The 21,430-nt window shown below is 44.1% G+C and overlaps 1 protein-coding gene across 1 annotated transcript in view; it reads right to left on the bottom strand.

Annotated features, from left to right (window-relative positions):
- LOC130192398 (protein diaphanous homolog 3-like) overlaps positions 1–21,430 on the bottom strand; it is a 161,674-nt gene that overhangs the window by 78,344 nt on the left and 61,900 nt on the right. Inside the window, exons 18-22 of the mRNA XM_056412368.1 lie at positions 14,656–14,748; positions 13,047–13,141; positions 11,205–11,306; positions 7,697–7,936; positions 5,253–5,382 (exon numbers count right to left, since the gene is read on the bottom strand). Coding sequence (XP_056268343.1) covers positions 5,253–5,382; positions 7,697–7,936; positions 11,205–11,306; positions 13,047–13,141; positions 14,656–14,748 — 660 coding nt within the window. The remainder of the gene's footprint in view (positions 1–5,252; positions 5,383–7,696; positions 7,937–11,204; positions 11,307–13,046; positions 13,142–14,655; positions 14,749–21,430) is intronic.

Consider the following 21,430-nt stretch of genomic DNA (forward strand, 5'->3'; position numbering starts at 1 on the left):
ATCAAGGCTGTATTCACAGCCTGGCGACATGTATTTGTTAAGAAATCACACTCCCAATCTGGAGGAGAACCGAAACCTGTTAAAGTAGTTGTTACGGTTTCAGCAGACAAATTCTTTTTTATTCTTATTCCATTTTTCTTTTTTCGGAACAAAGAAAGTCATTGGTTAGAGATGCGTCAAGAGCATACAGTAGTTAAGGTGCCGTGTGTAATGTCGAGCCCAGACATGGGCAAACTACGGCCCGCGGGCCACATCCGGCCCGTTAGGCTTTTTAATCCGGCCCGCCGAACTTGTCCAAATCGCAACCTTGTTTACTTCCGGTGTGCGTTGGCGCGGAAAGTACTCGTCACACGAAACCCTTCACCATGATTTGTCAATCCGTTTGTCTGTCAACATTTTGCGAAAAAAACAACCAATGAACACTCAGTAAATCACAAGGGACCCGCCCACCACACAGGTGAGGCTCATTTAGAAACAGCCGCAGTGATTTTGGCGAGCAGCGCGGAGCCTCCGGAGGAGGAGCTGCGGAGCCACGAGGAGGAACACGCAGCCACAAGAGGTCCACTTGGACCGGGTAAGAGTCTTTACTAAACGTTACGTGTCCCGTCACGTGTCCCGTCTTTGCACCTTCAATTGAAATGTATAAAAAACAGACGCAATCTCCAGGTTTAATGAAATACATTGCGTGTCCAAATGCTCCTGGCCCGACCCCTCTGACAAATTTTAGAACCGATTGTGGCCCGCAAGTCAAAAAGTATGCCCACCCCTGGTCTAGCCCCCTGCTCCAAATACTTGAAGGTTTAATTTCACCTCTACTGGATCCATGAAATCGTATTTACACTCTTAGTTAGAAATGAATATTTTAAAAATCAGACTAGGAACTAACAGCACAGCAAGAAAAAACATGTTGTGAACAAATCAAACAGGCAATTCAATCCCAATGAAATTATTGTCTCCATTTATTGCGAAAGCTTTCCTGCATAACCAAGCAACCAAAATCTGCTGAAGGAGGTGTGAAAGGAGGCCAGACGGGCAGTCTGCTAATAGAAATGATTAAAGCCCGGTGTTGCGTTGACTGAGAATAGAGCGAGGGAAGGCGAGACGGAAAGCAAAACAGAGGGATCCTTTCTTGTTGGCGTCCCAATCCAAGTCGCAAGATTTTTGTTAATGAGGTCAAGAAAACACACCCAAAAAAGGCAATGGCAAACATTACAAATACATTTTTATATTGGTGCATCATGCATGGTTCTTACCCAAGGCCAATCAGCTGCTGGGAAAGAAAGCTCCTGTTCAGAGAGGAGCGAGTGGAGATGGGATTGTGTCTCAGCTGTGAAGGCGTGTAGCGAAACGTCTTCATTTTTAGGAGTGAACAGTCAGGTTTGTTAGTCATTTGGTTCCGATTGGTGTTCTCTGTATTGAGGTGTTTCTTTTATTTCTTTTATTTTTACTTGGGGTTTGCAGTGTCCAAGTGCGAGGCACGTATTCAGTTCTGTTAAGTTATATTGCAAAAGGGGACAATAGATTATTTGTATCTCACCTGTGAGAGTTAATCTGAGAGGGGCAAGACTCATTTCATTATCCTTTTTTTTGCATGTGGTTCCCTGAGAAAAGCTCCAATGATATTGCCAATCACAGTAATATATTTTAAATGTTATTCATATTGTTTCATTAGGCTAATAGAACATATCTTCTACTGGCTTTGTTTCCCCTTAGAGACGCGTTTTATGAATTAATGGTGGCGATTCTCCAGAGTGGGGATATATTCCTATAATTGTTGGGTTAGGGATTAAGGGAAGGGGTTAGGTGTTATTGCAAATTAATTATGGAGTCGTGCTGGGGGAGCCAGGACCAAATCCTCGGTCCTCCTGCTGTCTGGAGACCGTAGTATTGGTCCTCTAGGACACCGGTACAGCTCTACCTGTTAAACCGGCAACAACAGGCTTCAGGTGAGAACCTGCCTGGGACTGATCAGGAGTGTGTGTGAGTGTAACAGCTGGAATGTTTTGTTTCACACACAGAAACGTCTTAAACAAATGAAAACAAATGATGCTGCGTGAACGCACATCTGTCACAGACGACTTAGGAATTGCAAAATAATTGCTCTGTGGTCCGGTGAAGAGCAGCGCTGGAGACGAAACGCATACAAGTGTGATTGCGAGTCTTCTCTGTTCCGTCTGGCCACCCTGCTCCTGCCTTCTCAGTCTGTGTGTTAAAGCGTGAGCGATTTTATTCGCCGTGCGGCCTGAATTGCTCTGCGGTCCAGAGGGGTTGCAGACAGATATAGGATGTTTTCAAGGAATAATAATTGGAATATTTGTAGAGGTCAAATCCCCCCCATTGACATCCTTTTATTACCCTTCCAACCTGCTGTGCTATAAAGGAGACCGAGTGGAGCACACAACGGTGCATACTCTCTCACAAGCAGCCCCGCTCCACACGGGGCACCACGATGCATCATCCTTTGATGTATGGAAATTAAGAGACTGGAAAGAAATGCAGATCTGCCTCTTGAGGCCAACGCCTGACAAGTGTGACTAGACTGATGGTGCCAGAGGCTGGGAAGTGGGGGATCGTAATGCAAGAAATCCCGGTGCACACTCTCAACATGCCGAGCGCCGACTGCTGTAGTACAGACAGAAAGAGCGTGAAGGTCACCGAGTTGCAGTGGGCTTTAAACCCGAGGCTCATCACTCAGGCCACATGTGGCGAAACTAAGCGTGAACCGCGGATTAGAGCAACACCTCACGATCATCGAATCCTCCGTGATGACTCCTCAGGGGCCAACAGCCTCGAACAGAAGCAAAACCTAAATAGCTTTGCCGTCTTTGTGACGCAAAATGGATGCAAAAGGGACCATTTAGCGTTTGCGCGCTGATTTCCAAGGAAGTAGTAATTCGGCTGTCGAGGTATTTGAAGATCTACGAGCTGACAGGGCCGGATTGAGCACATTAATATGTCTCCGTGTTTGGCGGATTTCCACATCACGCTAGACACCGAGCGCCGCACAAACAACCCGCCCTAATTGCCCAAACCTGACTGCTGTGTGTCGCGCTTCACGTCTTACAAAAGGAAACGGGAACGGGACAGCGAGCAAGATTTAAAAAATGTAAAAAAGTCGGACAGACACAGAGAAGAAATAAAGAGGTATTGACAGACATAAACAGACGCATAGAAGATGAGAGAGGGAGAAGCAGCAGACAAGGGCGGATTCTCCATGTCGAATAGAAATAATGACTGTAGCGCTGAAAAGAAGAGAGAGGGGCAAAAGAACCCTGAACTAAGCTCCAGGCTGCGTAATACAGTCAAAAGGCGGCGGCTTTTGCAAACTAAAAGCGCAAATCATTACTGTTTCCTCTACACAACCTTGTTTCATGCTCAAGTAAGTTATTTGGTTAGTGTCTATGAATGTAACGCAGCCTTTTAGTGCATCTTGATGCCTCCCGAACGGCTGCCAGGCTGTGATGAAAAATAAGCCACTCAAAAAGGCATGGCTTGCAAAGACGAAATGCAATGTGTGTGCCTTATATACAAGATACGGGGGCAAAGGGACACTTAGTGCACACATCTCATCCTGGTGCCGACACGCAGCGGGGAAGACGGTGACAGAGAAGGAGCACCGCATCTTTACGGCTGCATATATACTTGGCTTGAGGCCCACGAGGTGGACAAAGCTTGAAGAGATCCAAGGATTGTGCCTTCCATTGATCTTGCTCTTGTACTTATGAGTCCCGGCCAAGGGCTCGTGGCCACGCAGCACATTCAAGGGCAGCACAAATGTAAAACACTCCACAGAGTGTCCCTCAGACTGCCCAGTATGTCCCTGCTTGCCTGTGACCTTTACCATACTCTGGATACAACGGCCAAAACTAAGCTATGTGTGTGTGTGTCTGTGCGAGCCTATGCGTCAAATCAGAAAGATGAATTTGTGTCAAAGCAACACGGGATCGTAATCAACATCCAAACCGGCTATTGCTCTTTATCGGAGCAGTCGACGGGGTCTGAAGTATTCTTTTGAAAAATGAAGCCATAACTCTTTTTCAACGTGCTCCAGCGAAAGATTAATGCGAGAATCAAACAGCAGTGCAGATGAACAGAGTGCAGCATAGATCAAACACTAAAGTGGTAGAGTACAATGCATGTTTACAGAATCAAAGCGCCTAATCCCAGAATAATCCCCAGGGTGTGACAAAAGTAGAAAAGTTGAGAGTAAAGCTCAGAGTAAATAAAACAAGGGAATAGAGAAAAAGATTGTTCTATTTCTGTCTCGGTGAGAGCGTTGCCTAGACATTCTGTTTATGTTTTCATCAAAGCACATCTCTGATAACCGCTCAAATAGTCAAAACTGGCCAATGTGAAAGAACAAAAATGTAATATAAGTTCTTTTAAAAAGTGTGTTACTAGGACCTTTTCTCATTGCCAGTCTTCCTTCTCAGATCACGTCGCAGAGCTCAGGTGAACTTACTTTGCCTTGCTGGACGGCTCTTGGGGCTTATAGTTCACTGATTTGATGTGACGCAATGTTAACATGTGATATCCATCACGAGTTGATGCAGCTGGACAGCCCACACAGCTCATTATTGTTTTCATTAGGCTCGCCTTTCCCATCCTTGGGAAACACTGAAATAATCCATACTGTCACTAGTGTTTATATCAGGTGATACGCTTAATGGATAAGCCAAAGAAGTCCTTTCTAAATATCTAAAAAATATTTCATTAGCAGCTCAGTCGCCAAAACAACATGTTGAACAGAACACAACAGTTTATTTTCCTCATTTAACTCTAAACTAACTAAAGCTAAAAAGGCAGACTTATTTATATATTGTCAAAGAAAAAACAGAGGAAGGAAAAAAAGTGCCTCGATTGTTTTTATGGCTTTTTTTGCTCAAAGAATAGTCCAACTGCTTTATTACTAATTTAGCCTTCGCACAACCAGCAGGGACACCGGCAGAGATGCTGATTTGACAGGAAGTGGCTGAAACTCCAGTGCACCGGGGGAACTTGAGTTGAAGCCATCATTAACCGAAATAACAGCAATAATCACACCGAGATTTCACCCCAGAAAAAGCGGGAGCTCGTTGAAGTGTTAGAATTAACAAGAAGCAACGTGGTTGTTGCTTGGTGATTAGAGCAGTGATCCTCGCGTGCTTAAAGAGAGACAATAAAAGATGTGCAGAACCTTGACGACCGAGGAAATACACCAAAACCGCTTGTGTGTGTGGATGATTGTGCGCGTGGGTAATAATCAACATTACCTCTGCTAGATCGGTCCACATGTTCCAGGTCTCCAACAAACTTGATCACATCTGGAAATTCTTCCTCACATACTTCCGCCAGGAAATGGAGCAACGTGGTCTTCTGGTCCGCCGACTTGGTGTCCTTTAGCTGCAGTAAAACACACACAAAGTTACTCTCAAAGACATAGCATAGTAAAAAGATGCATTTCATTTCAGTTCCTTTAGTCTGACGTCATTTGCCAATAGATTCTCAAGGCCAGGCAATAAAAAAAAAGCTCTGATTGGGGACAGGCTGATTGCATATTTGGCACTGTGTAGTGCTTTGGACTTCCCTTGTCACTTAAAATGTCCCAGGCTCACCCGAACCATATCGGTAGGAGGAGGGGTGTGTCGTATCTGTGTTTGATTGACGGCAGCTGGAAGGCTGCCAGAGCCCCGGTGGGAACGAGCGACAAAGTCAACAAACTGCTGCTGTAGCCTGCAGACAGCACGCTGATGGTGGTATTGAAGGGAACCGCAGCAGCCTCCACCTGCACCGACATGTGCGGCGGCTACGCTTTGATGCAGTTCATTGTGCGGCAGCCGAGCAGTCAAATACATGCAGATTGGGAGACTCTAAAAGGAAAGCTAATGTGGATTACTGTTCAACGTTGTGACGTGTAGCAGGCTAGTGAGGCTACTGTCAAGCCCAGCGCAACCGTGTGCTCTGCTCTGCCCACGATGGAACGCTGGCCGCTTCATGCGGAGATCTGATCCAAGTCTGGTCTCCACCGAAACGAATGCAAAGCTATAGGGGGCACAACCTTAAAACCAAAATATATACCGGATTTTTAACTAAAGAGAGAACATGGCACAAGAAGAAAGAAAACAATATATGTATTAGAATTAAAATAATCATACTTGGTGCAACTGTAGAGAAGTAACACGATATTTTGTGTTGGCATCGACAGGCTGGCACGTGTGCTTCCTTCCGATAGCTCTTTGCATATTGATGTCTTGTCCTCATGCAGCAGACTCATATTCCCAACGTGATGACCTCTCCTCTCTCGCTCTCTCGCTCGACAACACACATCAATGTTTCACTCCCCGATAAATTTCCATCATCACTCTTTTACAGTCTAATTCCGAAATGTCTCTCAGTATCTCCGGCAAACATCCCTCCCGTGGAGTGTGTTGCTGTGTATCTCTCTAGGCGATCTATTGGTAGGCAGCAGCACACTCAGCACAGCTGGGTTTAATCATGTTTGTATTATCTCGTCTAATCAAACGTTCTCATCTCTTTTCATTTCTGTTATGCCAATGTTTTTTTTTATTTTTCCCAAAAGCTTCAAGTGCTCGCTCACAAAAGGCCCCTCTGAATTTAGATGGATGGTAATCATTGTTGACGATGTAAACATTTCGCTTTTTTTTCTCAGTTGTGCTATATTTCCCTTTCGCTGTAGAGTGTGCCATGGAATTAAGTTGTCAAAACCCGGGGGGAAAGGCACAAAGGTGATGTCTTCCTCTGTACCTGCCACCTCCGACAACGACGCACATCATGGTCGCAAAACATGCCAGGATGAAGATAAGCAAACGGACGCGCCGGAACCGCAACGTTACAAAGGCAATGAACACAAAACATATTCCTTCACAGACTCATATTAACTGACAAACGATCACATTAATGGAAACCAATCCATCATGAATGTATGAGGAAATCCATGTTTGTCTACGCACATGCTTCGGTGTTTGTAGGAGCATGAGCTCCCCAAGTCTAACAGGGCATAGAGGTAGGTGGCAGTGATGAATGGCTGCGGTGGTCGTTACTGTGGAAACTGCCGTGAGCGTGCCAACAGCTGTAATGTAACCACTGGGGGAGCCTCGATACTTCAGGATTACCTTCTCTTCACTCCGCCATAGGAGGTAAGCTCACTATTCTTCTGTCTTCGTGCCATTTCAAATACAAAAGGTGACGCCTATTTGCTATGTCGCTGACCCACTAAGCACAGGTAGTCCTGCCCGGTGCAGAAGACTTTCAAAGGGATGCTGGCCGTTGCCTCGGTTTTCTATTCAGAGCAGGAGAATGAGAATGAAGAACCCCGGCTGATTTGGCTCACTTTGATTGGTGCCAGCAGATAGAGAAGAAAATATCTTGTTGGGCTGATGGTGTTCATTTGAATGAGTTTCTCACATAATGTCTAATAGATGTGACATGAAAGAAAGAGACACAAAAAACACCAGCACAGACTGAGAAGAATGGATATGCAGGGGAATGTCGGAACAAAATACAATGAAATAATGAGACGAATCGTATATGTTTCCTTTACACTTTCATGTTAACTTTATATTGCTCCTACAACAAACACAGCTGTGTACAAAAGTTTGGGTTCTTTCTTGAACATGCGTCTGTCCTGTTGAACCCATACCACAGGAGGGATGAAGAGCTCCCTCTTGTAAAGCGGTCAGCGTTTCGAACCCCTCACCTTGCAGAGGGAACTGAGGTCGAAGCCATATGACTGGGCATTTCGAGAGCCTGCGTTCATGTAGTTCCCCAGCAGCAGCACCAGCTCCAGCAAGCGGCCGAAGGAACGGCTCTTCCGGACCTCATTGCAAGCGGCGTCTACAGCCAGGATATCTGGACGCAGGTTGTTGACCTGCTCCTCAAACTGCAGCCGGAAGAGGATGTGGCTGAGGCGAGGATGCAGGCGCTTCACGCTACTCATCTGGAAGAGGAGGGACAGAGACGGGGGAGTTGGGGGGAAGGGAGAAAAGAGTGATGTGAAAAAGAGAGTTGTAGGAAAAGGCAATATAGCACGAGAGGACCAAAGCAAGGGTCAAGGGAAAACGAGAGAACAAAGTCACAGAACATAGTCAAACTTAAAGTAACTACAATTACACTTTTAGCACAGTCTCATGTACAGCCGATCTAATTTAAAAGACATTAATGCAACCAGCATGCTGGAAAGTGTTGCTAGGCAGTGGTAATTGATGGTGGCACTGATTTGATTTGGGACCCTGGTCCGGTAAGTTAATTGTGGAGTTAGTGTCCATATAGAGCAGGCAGCGGAGGAGGTGGAATATACAATAGGCTGCCTTGGATTACCACTGACACAATTAGAGGAAATTGGAAAATATTGCATTGGGCCCAGGGCCTGGCCACAACAGTAATTGTGTATGTGTGCGGGGGGCGGGGTGCAGGTTCCAATTGTCTGTTTCACACAACAGCTGGCTATGCGGTTTGATGTCCTCCATCAAGGGTTTAATTATAGCTACTGTAATGTTATCAAATGACTATTTCAGTCATTGAGCGAGAGCGCATGTGTGTGTGTGTTTGTTAGAGGAAGCACGGCACAAGAAGAATGAGACAAAATTAAGAAGCAGCAAGGTTTTAGGAACCATAAATGGTGGCAAAATGTAGCCCAGGGATGGGAAAAAATTTGTGATATTGACATTGTGGCAGAGAGAAAATAATCAGAGTAAGAAGGGCAAAAGCAAGGGAGGGTCTTCAGAGTGAATGTGTTGATAAATCCGCTTCAGCATTCCAATGGGAACAGGGGGACGAAATTGACTACAAAGAACCCAGAATATATAGAATGTCTGGTATATAGAGTCAAAATACAATGAGGTGGGAAGATGGTGAGGGGAGTGTTAAAAGTGAAATTATGCATCAAAATTAATAAATATGGCTTGTTATTTTGGTCGACTTAAAAAGCATCTCTCTGTGGAATGTAAAAACAATTTAAATCCTTGATGAAAGACTTTAAATCAAAGTCGTGCCAGTCATACGGTGTGTGACTCCTTGCTGCCTTTCTTCAGCTTTTAGGGATGGAAATGAAGTTCGTAAGTCATCAACCGTAACCAGTGGCGGTGCGTCCATAGAGGGCGCTAGGGCGCCGCCCCTCTTAAAATGTTTAGATGGGGAAAAATAGAAGAAAAAAATATAATATAAACTGTCAAAAAACATTATATACCAAATTTAAATAATAAATATACCGTGTTGACGCGCTAAATGTGTGTGGGAGACCGTAAGCCTGTCAACAACTACTTAAGTTAAATGTGACATAAATAATATATCGCCACTCATCATAACGGAGAGAAGCCCCTCCCCATTTTATGGGCGCCGGCCAAACGTGTGTGTGCGGCAGCGAGCAAACATTTCACGGTCGTTTCGGCAAGGACGGCTTCTCATTGGCGGATGAAACGTGAATCTTGGGGCGCAAAAATTTGCGCCCTGGCCAATGACATTGTTTCTTATTTCAAGTGATTGGACAATTCGGCCAATCAGAGACCGGTATCGTTCCCTCAGCCCAGAGAGCTCCACGAGCTACGGGAGCAGGTTGCTCACCGAAGCTGGTTAGCTGGAGGCTCAGTGAGTAATGCGCCGTTTAGTTTCCCCTGTCTGTTGTTCCAAAGTCCTGGGACTGAAACTCTCTGGACTACAACGGGGTGAGGAATCTAAAGAGCTTCAGACAAGTGTAAGAAGCACAAATCTTGCCGCAGCATCTAGCTAAGAGCATGGAGCTAACTCGCTAACATCATGACGCTAACCCTGAAGAGTACTATAGCAGAGCAGCAGAAGGAGACCGAACTGGCATCGAAAACACAACGAAGAAGTTCTGAAAAACAGACACTTTCCCTCAAGAATAATGGAAAAAGGCTGGTTACAGACATGATTGACTTTAACCAGAGTTATTGAGAAGTTTGACCACTTTAAAGAGAGGAGGCTACTTTTCTTTACAGTAGTGGGTCTGCTCTGTCAAACACCCAATGTAACATGTGATCTCTTTCTGACTCTATTCTGCTCTGAACCTCTTTCATGTGAGGGTGAAACTCTTATTTTGTAAACCTCTGAAACCCAACCCAATGTTTCTTAAAGCTGCTCTGAACCTCTCATGCCCAAAGCTACAGTGTGTTGATGGTTGTTATTGGACAGTGTTGAGCACGCTGTGTTCTTGAAATAAAGCTTTGTTTTTTACAATATTCTACTCAAAACCTGACTTCACACAGAAATGTTGACACGGAAACATTTCACTTGGTGGTGTGCAAAAGCAGCCGCATAAAACAATACACATTTTCCGAGTGTCCAGTGCAAGATTTGTCGTAATGTCAACAACGCAATCATATCTATTCCCATGAAACCCGATTGCACCCAAGGTAACGCTTAAATCAAGCACACGAGTGGCACACATGGACAAAAAGTAATAAATAAACAGTCAAATTGCACACGTGTTTGCACAATTGTAAATTACAAATTCCCTTTGAACCTGAGCTTTTTTGAGAGCTGAAAGCACACAGGCCTCCTTGGGCCCACGCAGGCACCGAAGCGAAACACTATTATATAAACAGGCTCTTCTTTGTTCTATGTCTCCCTGATGAACCATCCACTCCAGCTGAGCATGCTCTTTTGCGCCCGCCCCCCCCCTCTCCTCCTCCTCCTCCTCCTCCCTCCCCCCTTTCCAATCACCTGCTCAGTCACTGCATTTTCATTCAGTGATATTTTTTCATGGGTTCTTACAAGTGGAAAGTTGTTCCTATGTTTTGTCAGTAACTTAGTCGCTAGGCAGAAACACAAGATTCAATAAGAGCTCGACACTCCTCATGCATAATTCTGGATAAATCTCCTTTGAAAAGTATTTTAGAAAACGATGCAAACATAATTAGACAGCAGTGCTGCTGTTTAATGTGAATAATGTAAGTCTACAGGTGTCCTTCCTTTCCTCAGAGGCTTAAAAAGATAGCATTTTAAAAAGCCCAGGATATGAGGATATTCATATGAAAAGTGCTCCGTTTGTGTGTTTGAGAGAAAGAAAGGATGCAAATACACGACAATTTGCATTTCTGATATTAATACAGTAATAAACCAGTTGTATAAAACGGTGTACGCATAACTATGATCACAACTTTATAGTTCTCTACTATATAAAAGATAGAATATCACAGGTCCCACATTTACACATCGGTGCGCTATGAGCAGCTGATGCGTGTACTTACCACAATCCCAAACTGCTCCGGCTCGGACAAATTTGCGTACTCATTTTTATACTTGGCCAAGGCGTTCAGCTGCTCCTGCTCCGGGAGGTGCTTCACAAGGTTCTACAGACAAGAGAGAGGAAGGGAAAGGATAGAGGCAAAAAGGAGAAAAGCAGAGCACAAAAGAAAAAGCATTCCTTATCCAGCCTTGCGATGGTTGTGCCATGATGTCCAACACACTTCATCGTATTGATTGCAGCTTGTACGGTGTTCTATCTTCCTCGTTTTCATATTTCAATTTCTATACCAATGATTTAAGGTGACCGAGAATGAAGCCGGTCGCCTGCGGGGCATCGGCGATATCTGTCTGCCAACAGCAATGTTGTGTCCACAGTCCGTGTGTTGAGAGCAATGTGCTGTTTTTCTTTGAATTTAATTTAGAGAGAACCTCAGGACCGCCGCTCTTTGTTCGAGGCTCGTTTAGAAATCTAACCTACTGCTGTTCTATTGGAAGTGTGTTTTGGGGACTGTCAGCTCTGTTGATGAGTTTCGGTTCAAATAAAGTTTTGCAGCAACAATTAAATGTATTTTATTAGCCAACACAAGACTCTGGGCGATGTATATGCAGAGAGACCATTGAAAGGGAATGCTTTTATAGACAGAAAAAAGGAATAAATGCAAAATTATTTGAGCCATGTTGATTGCATCGCCTTTTCCACTGAATCCAACAGCCATCCAAACAAATACTGCCACCATGAGAGAAAGATGTTGGTCTGATGCATTCAAATTGGGTTGGAAATATGTTTCCGAAGCCTGGAGTCAAAACAAATAATGCCACTTTTATCACTCACATTTAATGGAATTTGCCTTATTGACTTCATTATTCATGTGTTGTCATGAACAACTATTAACCAAACTCATTCTTTAATGTCTATATCAGGAGACCAGGTTTTACCTTGGTGTTTTTGTTTAAACTCCGCTTACCCCTGCTTGCCCTGACCGACCACATCTCAAACCCCGGAATACATTTACTCTTCAACATCTGGTGCGAAAATTGTCAGCCATTCACTTTTTAAATTTTTTTTGGTGACATCTATATGCTGATCTAAATTTAGCATGACGTATGTAGACCATGTGGAATTCGAGTTGCAGTGCATCTGTGACTGTTGTTATCACCTCGGGCTCCATTTCCTGTGTGCATGTGTGGATGTATTGCTCCATGTCCAGCGGCATTCGCGACAAGCCGTCAGCGTCTCCATTGGCTTTTCCAGGCCGATATTTGATTGAGAACGGAAAGTCGGCTAATTCTGCAATCCACCTGTGTGTCGTGGCGTTCAGCTTTGCTGTTGTCAATACATAAATTAAGGGATTATTGTCTGTGTAGACAACACTTATAGTATACTTATTCCAGCCCTTTAGACTACTTTAATTTCCTATTTGCTGGAATTCCCAGTCGGTCAATAAAAAAACACTTTCTCCTTTCTTAGCCTCCCGGCACCGGCTCCCAGTATGACTCTGAAATTATTCTACAGTTTCATCGCTTGCTAGACCCATCCTCCACCGCTGACCTTCTCTGTCCTTACACTCCTCTCAGTAGCCAACGACCCGCTGACCAGTTGGGTCAAAGCTGGAGACAGTGAGTTTTGAGGGCGTCTGCTTCCAGGCCTCAAAACAGCCTTCCATTCGAAATCAGGCCCGCAATGTCAGTGTCATCTTGGTTTACAAATTGGTTTTTGAACAGTTTTAAGTCCTTTTTTTTCTCTGACATTTTCTTAGATGGGCAGTCTCAGAAGTGGATCTACTAATGTCTGAAAAAGTCAATGAAGCTCTACATTTTACAACTTCATGCAAATCTTGCCCGACCTGGACCATAGGTTCAGTGAGTTGCTCCTCATCCACCTCCACTATCATCCGGCGGATTTCCTGATAAGGCATACGGAAGGAACCCAGGAAGATGGCTGAAAAGAAACAAACAAAAAATGCAACAAATGCTGTGGTAAATAATAAAAACATTCAGCAGCAATTACAGGTATTATTGCAATGTCATCCTCGATAACAATAGGGAACAAAAAGTATAACATAATTCAACAAAAATAAATAACAAAATAAACAAAACAAATAGTGTGGAATGAAAAAAAAAGAACAGCTCAAGGACACATGGCCATTAAGTAGGAACCAAAAAGAGAAATGACATTACATATGCATCAGTACATAAGTCAGCCAGAAATAAAACAGTTTCATAAAAAGTGTGAGATCATCAAGCCCATGGTTCCACTGGGGACTTGTCAGGAGTCATTAGTCGAGGCAGTGGTCCCATCTGAGGCACAACTTTGAAGGTTAATGGGATAACTTAAAGGTAAATACTGCGTTGATAAGAGTATTATATATCCAAGTTTGCAGCTTAAGAGTTCTGTATTTGAGTTAGTGTGGTGTAAACACAGTTGCAGACATAGTGACACAGCAGAACTAGGAATAACTCTCCAAAATACAATTATGAAAATAAGCCAGTTTGCCCCCCAAAACAGCTTTGTCCATCACTTGAAAAGTGTAATATAAATGTGAGATAATTAGACTTAACAGACCATTATAGTGCACTGGTTAAAAAAATGTATGATGTGTCTTCGGGCAAAGTTTGGGTAGCAAAATTAAAACAACCGACTGGCTTCATTCAATGGAGGTCTGACTGACTATTCTCCTAAACATATGTCTAAATGTGAAATTAATGAGCCGTCTACCTTCAGTGGTAAAATGTTATTCCAACTCGTTTCATGGAATACATTTGCACTGCGCCAGCATTAAAACCCCACATACAGTACTCCCTCTTAGCCTTCAATCAAAGCCTTTAGACTCTTTACTTCCTATGCTTCAACACATAAAGCTCATACTGAACCCTTTTTTCTTCCCTCCCCCCCCTCCTCATTCCTGCTCTAGAATTTCCTCAGCGTGATTTATCACTGTTACCCGGCTGATTAGTCTCATTTTCTTTTAATACATGAAACAAAGGTCACAGCTCCCCTTGATATAAGCCAATGAGGTGCTTCAATCTGGGAGTGCTTAAGAGATCAGCTGGATCCCCATTAATGCCGGGTGCTTTTAAAATGGTCATTTTATGACAGAGCGTGTGTGTGTGTGTGTGTGTGTGTGTGTGTGTGTGTGTGAGAGAGAGCGAGGGAGTTACGTTCCTCAATGGGTGCTTAACATTGATAATTAGCTCTGTTTTAGAAGCCGTTAGTCACAGGTAGCAATGGCCAGGTGTTGTCTTGTTTTAATTGCTATAGCAACAAGCGACGGTGAAACTCATTCCCTGCCAAATTGCTCCACTGGGGGTCACTTTATAACATGAAAGGAACCTCTATTAAGAGATACGGGAGGTGACTAAGGTGGATAAAAAAAAGAAATCCATGCCCAGTGCACAGTAGCATGAGGTTTCATGGAGGTGTGTGTGTGTGTGTGTGTGTGTGCAAATACTTACAAAGATTCTGTGCTATCTTGGGATCGAGCACCTTGAGCTCTTTAATTCTCTTCTTTATGTATTTCTTATCCTCCAGATCCTCTTCTTTTTTGGCTGATGAAGACAGAAACACTGAATTATTACCAACACATGATGGTAATGTTTACACAAATGCATGCACTTCCTGTAGTGCTGACGGATATGGATGGATACACACAGATTTGGATACAGCGAGATTAAGAGATTTACATATTTTATTCCAGTTTCAGGCACAACTTGAGGAAGAGGGCGGCAGTGACTGGAATGTAGAAATGGTCCGGTTGTTTTTGAAAAATTGTTTATTGATAATGTACTCATTTTAACCCTCCTGTCGCCTTCGGGTCAATTTGACCCGATTCAATGTTTAATGTCGGTGTTCTTTCGGGAGTCAACAAACAAACATAAAGTACCTCACACTTAAACTTGGAAAACATTATTAATTCTTATAATTTTCTGGAGATTTTAATAGCTGGGGTCATATTGACCTCAAGGGTAAAATATGTTAGAAAATATAAAGGTAACAGGAGGGTGAAACATTGAATCGGGTCAAATTGACCCGAAAGCAACACAAGGGTTAAAGATGATCAAATGTTTAAATTCAGATTAAATTTGACTTTATTCATCCCCAGGGGGAAACCACAAACATGCTTTCCATTTCCTTTCCCCCTTTGTTTGTGTGTTTACATAAATCTCAAAATGATTAATGACAGTCTGCCATGACAGAACGCCTTGCTGCGAGAGAAGCATGGAGAAAGGGATTATGGGAAAGTGCTGTGATCACACCACTGACAGTACGGTTTGGGTGAGCCATGGCTCTTCCGTAAACACAAGGCTACACATAAAGTAATCAGGTTATAGGTGAAGGTAAATCCGTTCTGGGTCACATGGAGCAGGGCGGGTGGGTCTGTGTGCTCTCGGTAGATATGAGGTCTGGATTACGAAATACAAACAAACAAAAAACTGCAAAAAAAAGACAGATATGCACATCTCTCTTGAGCCACGGAGTTCATGGTTGGTTTTAATTATTTAAGACACCAGATTAAGAGAACAAAATGTGCATCCCAGGGGTATGCTGGGTAATTGTCTGGTGCTGTAATTATAGTGTGTATGGTGAGAGGCGAGGCGGAGGAGAGGGAAGCGGTGAAGCCACAGGAAAGGCATTTCTACTGTTCCACATGGGCTTGGTCTTCTTTCAGGGATCCTGGATCTAATTAAAAAGTGAAGAGGTATGCTGGGAGCTCCCGCGGAAAAGAATGTTAGCATGTACACGCACAGCACGGAGCAGCACACGCAGAAATGCGCCCACACACCCAGCTATCCTCCCAACTTACGTGGCTCCTCTGTTGGTACGCTCTCCTCAGTCTTTCAGTGCGTGAGAGGAGAGGGGAGAGATGGGGGGGGGGCGTAAAAGAACAGACGAGGAAGACAACGGGAATTGTGTACCATGGAAAAAAGGGAAGAGAAGAGCGAATGAAGAGATGAAAATCCATTTTCACAGGACTGCATCATGCCCACTGCGGCGTGAAACACGCAGAGACTCGGGTGGAGAAAGAGCAAAGGCACAACAAAGAAACAAGAAAGGCTGATGATACAAATGAGTAGAGTGCAGATGACTAACGATATCTAAAAGTAGGAAACAACTAGATTTAATAGAACTAAAGAAAAAATACCAATTACATGAACGTGTAATATTAGAAACACACCACAGAAAGATGGGTGGCATATTTTCATAGATAGACATATATAGAGCGTATTCACGTGACGTCAGAATCTCAATCGCGCCATCTTGGGGTCCCACTTATAAAATGTCAGAAGAAGTTGACCTGGCTATCGTGTCCGCTGTTTGATTATGCGAGAGCCCAGCAACCTCATGTCCTTCTGCATTACCAAAGAAAGATTTCAGAGGTTGGAATTGAATATTTGCAACGCTTTTTACCTGATTTTACTCGCTCAACACTTTGTGGTTAATTCGCTAGTTACCCCTAGTTACCAGCACATAGCCCGGTCACATTCCTGTAAAACAGTTTTCATTTCCACTATCGACCATGGGACATTAACAACTATTGCTGCGTTATACTTGTTGTGGAAATACCACAAATGTGGGAACATCAAGCGCCCCGTGTCTGGGTTCATATATGATCCGTAGTCACACAGCTCCGCCTCCAAGACGAGTGTCTGGATGAAGCCGCTTCCAGCTCCTTCAGGACCAGCAGTGACTGTTTGGCTGGCCGTGCTGATGCTGTTCCCATGGAGCCAGTGTTTTATTTTACCTTGAAATGAATCACAGAGTAAAGGCAGACATCGCCCGAAGGAGTTGCCATGTTCATGGCTTCCTCCCAAGTTTCCATCCACAGTTCCTTTTGCGCAAGTGAAACATTGATTTTCGCTCGGCGAAAAAAGCAAAAAGAGATTATTGACGAGTGTGTCAATGGAAACGTGCCCACAACCCGATGTATCAACAGAAACACGTGAGAACAGTCCTAACGCTCAGACGCCGAGTGAAGCCGAAGGAGATGACAAGTTGAAGTAATAGCCCGTCTTGTTGAGCTGATAAACCCATATTCTGAATCATTCGTCCCACATCCAACAATGAGGCACAGAACCATAATCACAAGGCACACCGCTTTGAACTGAAATCGTGTCTCCTTCAGGATATAATGGTCATTTCTAAGGGAAGAGCGGCATACAAACAAGCAAAACAATGCCGTGGTGGGACCCCAACATGGCCGCCAGTTTGTTGTGGTCACGTGAGTGAATACGCTCTATAGATAGTTGTTAGAAGCGACGCAGCAATACAATAAATATCTTGGCTACAATTCATTTAGTCTGTGAAAGTATTATTGTTATTATACTCTCCAGCTTCACTTCAGTGTTGAAACTATAGTATGCTGTATCACACTAGGTTAAATATGTTCAAACTTTAAGGGTCGTTTAAAAATGTAGGTTTACGTTTTTAAATGACGGATACGAAACCAATCAACAGAAAGAAAACAAATTTGGTCTCAACAGTTTGGAAATGGCTTCGCATCATGTGCCAAAACACTTCAGTTTTTTTGTATATGTTCAACAAGTGATGATGCAAGCCACTTTACTTAAGTCTCTAAAGTATACGAGTGCAGGTCAGCAGATTTTCAAGAGTAACATATTTATATATATACTATTTATTTGCATAAATAACTCAAGTATATATTCTGATGGGAATACAATCTTGCATTTGATGTTATCACGTATTAGGATGCAATATAAGGAGCTGGCCCCTCAAAAGCCTCCTGCATGAAGACGTTGTATTAATCTACTCATCATCACATATAACCTCACAGAATCTCATTTATTCTACCAACACACACACACGTCGCGCACGAGAAAACACACCACCGCCGCCGAGCCTTAACCACCTTGTTGCAGTGCATATAAACCTACTTGGCTGGGTCGTATAATCCATGAATCATCCTCACATAATACTGCGAGGGCTGCATCCATCTCTGTCGTACAGCAGATAGTGAACCCACACACACACACACCACACCTGGTGTGTGTTATCAGTTAAATCAGCTAATTGGATCGCCACCTTCCAACGTCAGCCCACAGTCTCCCTGGCCTTAAAACAGCGCTTCTTCACGGAAGCCTGCTCATTATACATCAGCCAATTAAAATCTCCCACAAGGGGGTCAGAGGTCACCGGTTAATCAATCAGAAGGAGCGGCGACTGTTGTCGTTATCAGATTGCACTACCACCCAGGAAGTGGGGAAGATAAGGCGACACTTGTGAGAGCAGCGCAGTGGGGAGTCCGCAGTGCATCACACGGGCCGGTATTCTGCATCATGCAAAAAATAAATGTGTCGATTTGTGATCATGTCTTTTGTTGGAAGAACAAAAAAGGAGAAGTCGTCCTGGGGCTTAAAAGAAAGAAAAAACGCCTTATTATTTTTCTCGTGAAAAGAAACGGGGTGTTTAGTTCCGGAGTGAGACGAGGGCGCAAAGCTGGGCATTTTAAAGAGTGATCCTCTCAGGCGGAATAATACCAACTGCTTTTGAGCTCATCTCTGCTGCAAAATTATGGCAATGTGTAACAGCAGACATGCCCCACAGCTCTTCCCACAAGGCAGTATCAGTGAATTGTGCCTTCAAAGCACTAAAGGGAATGGTGGATAAGACTGTTGTGAAAGAGCATGACTGATGATGTACATGACAGGCAGGCCTCAGAGACAAGAAAGTAACACCTCACCCCCCCCCCCCCCAAATCACCTCCTCCTAACCCCTCTACACTCACACTTCATCAGGATGGATTCCTAATCAGTAAAAACGCCACACACACACACACACACTGTTTGTGTCTTTATTTTGCCTGTCACTTTATCCCTTATTTTTCCAACAGTCTGACTTCCTGAGGAGATATGACACTGTCAGCTGACTTTTCCCTTACGAGACTATTATTTATGGCATGTGGTAGTGATCCGACCCCCCCCCCCCCCTTGAGAAACCAGATACACAAGCACATGGCGAGGGGGAAAGTTGAGAGGCCAGCAGTCTTAAAAGGGTAATTAAATCACCGGTGTTTACAATAGCCACAATAATCAGTCATGCAGGTAAAGTTTAAATCACTGCTATTAGGGGAGTCTCTGTAGCACGGATAATACGAGGGGCGCGCAACACGCACGCCTCAAGCTGAATCCGCTCTGAGACAGCTGATGCACAGGAGGGGGGCTGTCTGCAGCAAGTGAACAAATCCACCGTTCCGACACATCTGTCAACTCTCCAGTCAACAGAGGAGAGACGAACAGTCAAAGCGTCCGCGCCGCTCGCCTGTTGACTCGCCGTTCTGATCCAGCTGAGGCCTGAACTTCAGTCGCCCAACAGAGCGCTCTAGAGACTTCCACAACCTCCGGCCTGTCTCGCCTAATGCACAAACTCGGACCAACACCGGGACATGGCAGCTCGACTGTCCCCGTTCACACACACACACCAGTGGTACAAGTGAGTTGCGAGAGAGAGAGGGAGATCAGAGTAATGAAGAGAGGGTCTGTGTTGTGAGTGAGCTAATCAAAGTGAACCATGCAGGGCCACCTCTCTCTGTGATCTGACTAGATGACCCAGGGCCATAATTAGTCGGAGACTTTCATTCTGATGGCAGCAAATTAACAGACTTCATTAGACATTTTGTCTCCTCCGTGTTCCTGCTCCACCAAGATCTTTTTCTTAATCTAACCGGCTGAATTGCGCCTGCGTGAGTATCATCGACTGCTATGTTGACAGCATACTAGTCGATTGCTTTTTTTCACGAAAAAGAAACCGACACGCCCAACAGAGGACATGAAAGTTCACACATTTAAAAATGGATCCGCCAAATCTGGACTGAGATTATTGAAGCCAAATCAAAAATATTCAGTCGAAAGCCTCTGTTAATCACTATGTCCTGGCTTGTGGGGATGCTTTCTGCCTGCGCTCTATTCTCAGTGGAGTAGTGCCCTCTAAAGGCCTCTTGAAGAGCTACCAATGGCCTCCAAATGCGAATGTGTGTGCGCCTGCATGTGTGCTAAAATTAGTCTTTTTTGTCATATCAGGTATGAGGCATTATGATCTCCATTTCATTTCACTGTGTGACAGCATCAGTCCAATGTGAACAGTTCTTAAGCCCACCTTAACATTTCCCAAGTCATTCAGTGGATTGATGGCAGCCTAAATCATCCATGTCCGAAGTCATTTGGCATTTCCCTGTTTTCCTCCCGGGGCTGTTGAAAACATACCCGCGCCTGTCCCTTCAACACTCCAACACTCCCCCAACCACCACCCCGCCCCCGCATACACAAACCTACACGTGTGGATGAAAAATCACCACAGAAGAATAAAGTCTGGAAAGCAAATACGTTTTTAACGAGCCAACCCATTACTTTGTTGATATGAGAACATAAAAACACAAATTGGGAATAGAGTGAGGTGCTGATGCTTGAGAAACTGTGGCAGAAGAGAGAAAGAAAAAAAACAATGGGGGGGGGGGGGGGGGGGTAAAAGGAAACCTGAAAAACTGAAGAAGGTTAACCACACATAAAAAACGAGATGGGAGCCAAAGACTGTTTCGTAATATGCGTCAGTGATTGCTCCAAAAAAAGTATGGTGCATGTTACCAACACATAAAGCCATTTCTCACTAGGATGTGTTTGAATCTCTTGGACATATCTATCTATCTATATATATACACACAGGGGTGCACATAACTTGTTCAGTGAGTTCCTCAGGTGAGTACCGGGAGATGGTGTTTGGTACTCACTCCATATGTAGCGTCATCTTTTGTGACGTCCACCTACAGGGGGGGGGGGGTGCAAGTGGGAGTGTGCTCACCTGTGTGCGCGCACCGGCATCGGAGCTGTACGGCGCACGAGACGGAGAGCGGAGAAGTGTTAACGCGACACGTAGAGACAGAAATGATGACATGCTGCTGTAGAGACGACCAATATCAGATCGGTCAAGTACGCAAAGGCGCGAAGTAACACAAGTGGCATTACACATTGTTGATTATTTTTCGCCCATGCGTACCAGTTATGTGCACCCTTGTATATATATATATATATAAATTAAAATAAAAAGCCATGGAACCAGAGCTTCCCTTTCAACAACAATGAAAATAGCCTTTATGGATTATGCATTTGACGAGATCTCTCACAATGGCACACATTTTCTGCAGCCCCATGAAATGTCATTATAGAACTAATGATGTTCTTCAAAATGTCACAGCAAAAGCCTAAAAGAGACACCGAATGG

The sequence above is a fragment of the Pseudoliparis swirei genome, chromosome 4 (genome assembly GCF_029220125.1).
Source record: "Pseudoliparis swirei isolate HS2019 ecotype Mariana Trench chromosome 4, NWPU_hadal_v1, whole genome shotgun sequence".
NCBI lineage: Eukaryota > Metazoa > Chordata > Actinopteri > Perciformes > Liparidae > Pseudoliparis > Pseudoliparis swirei.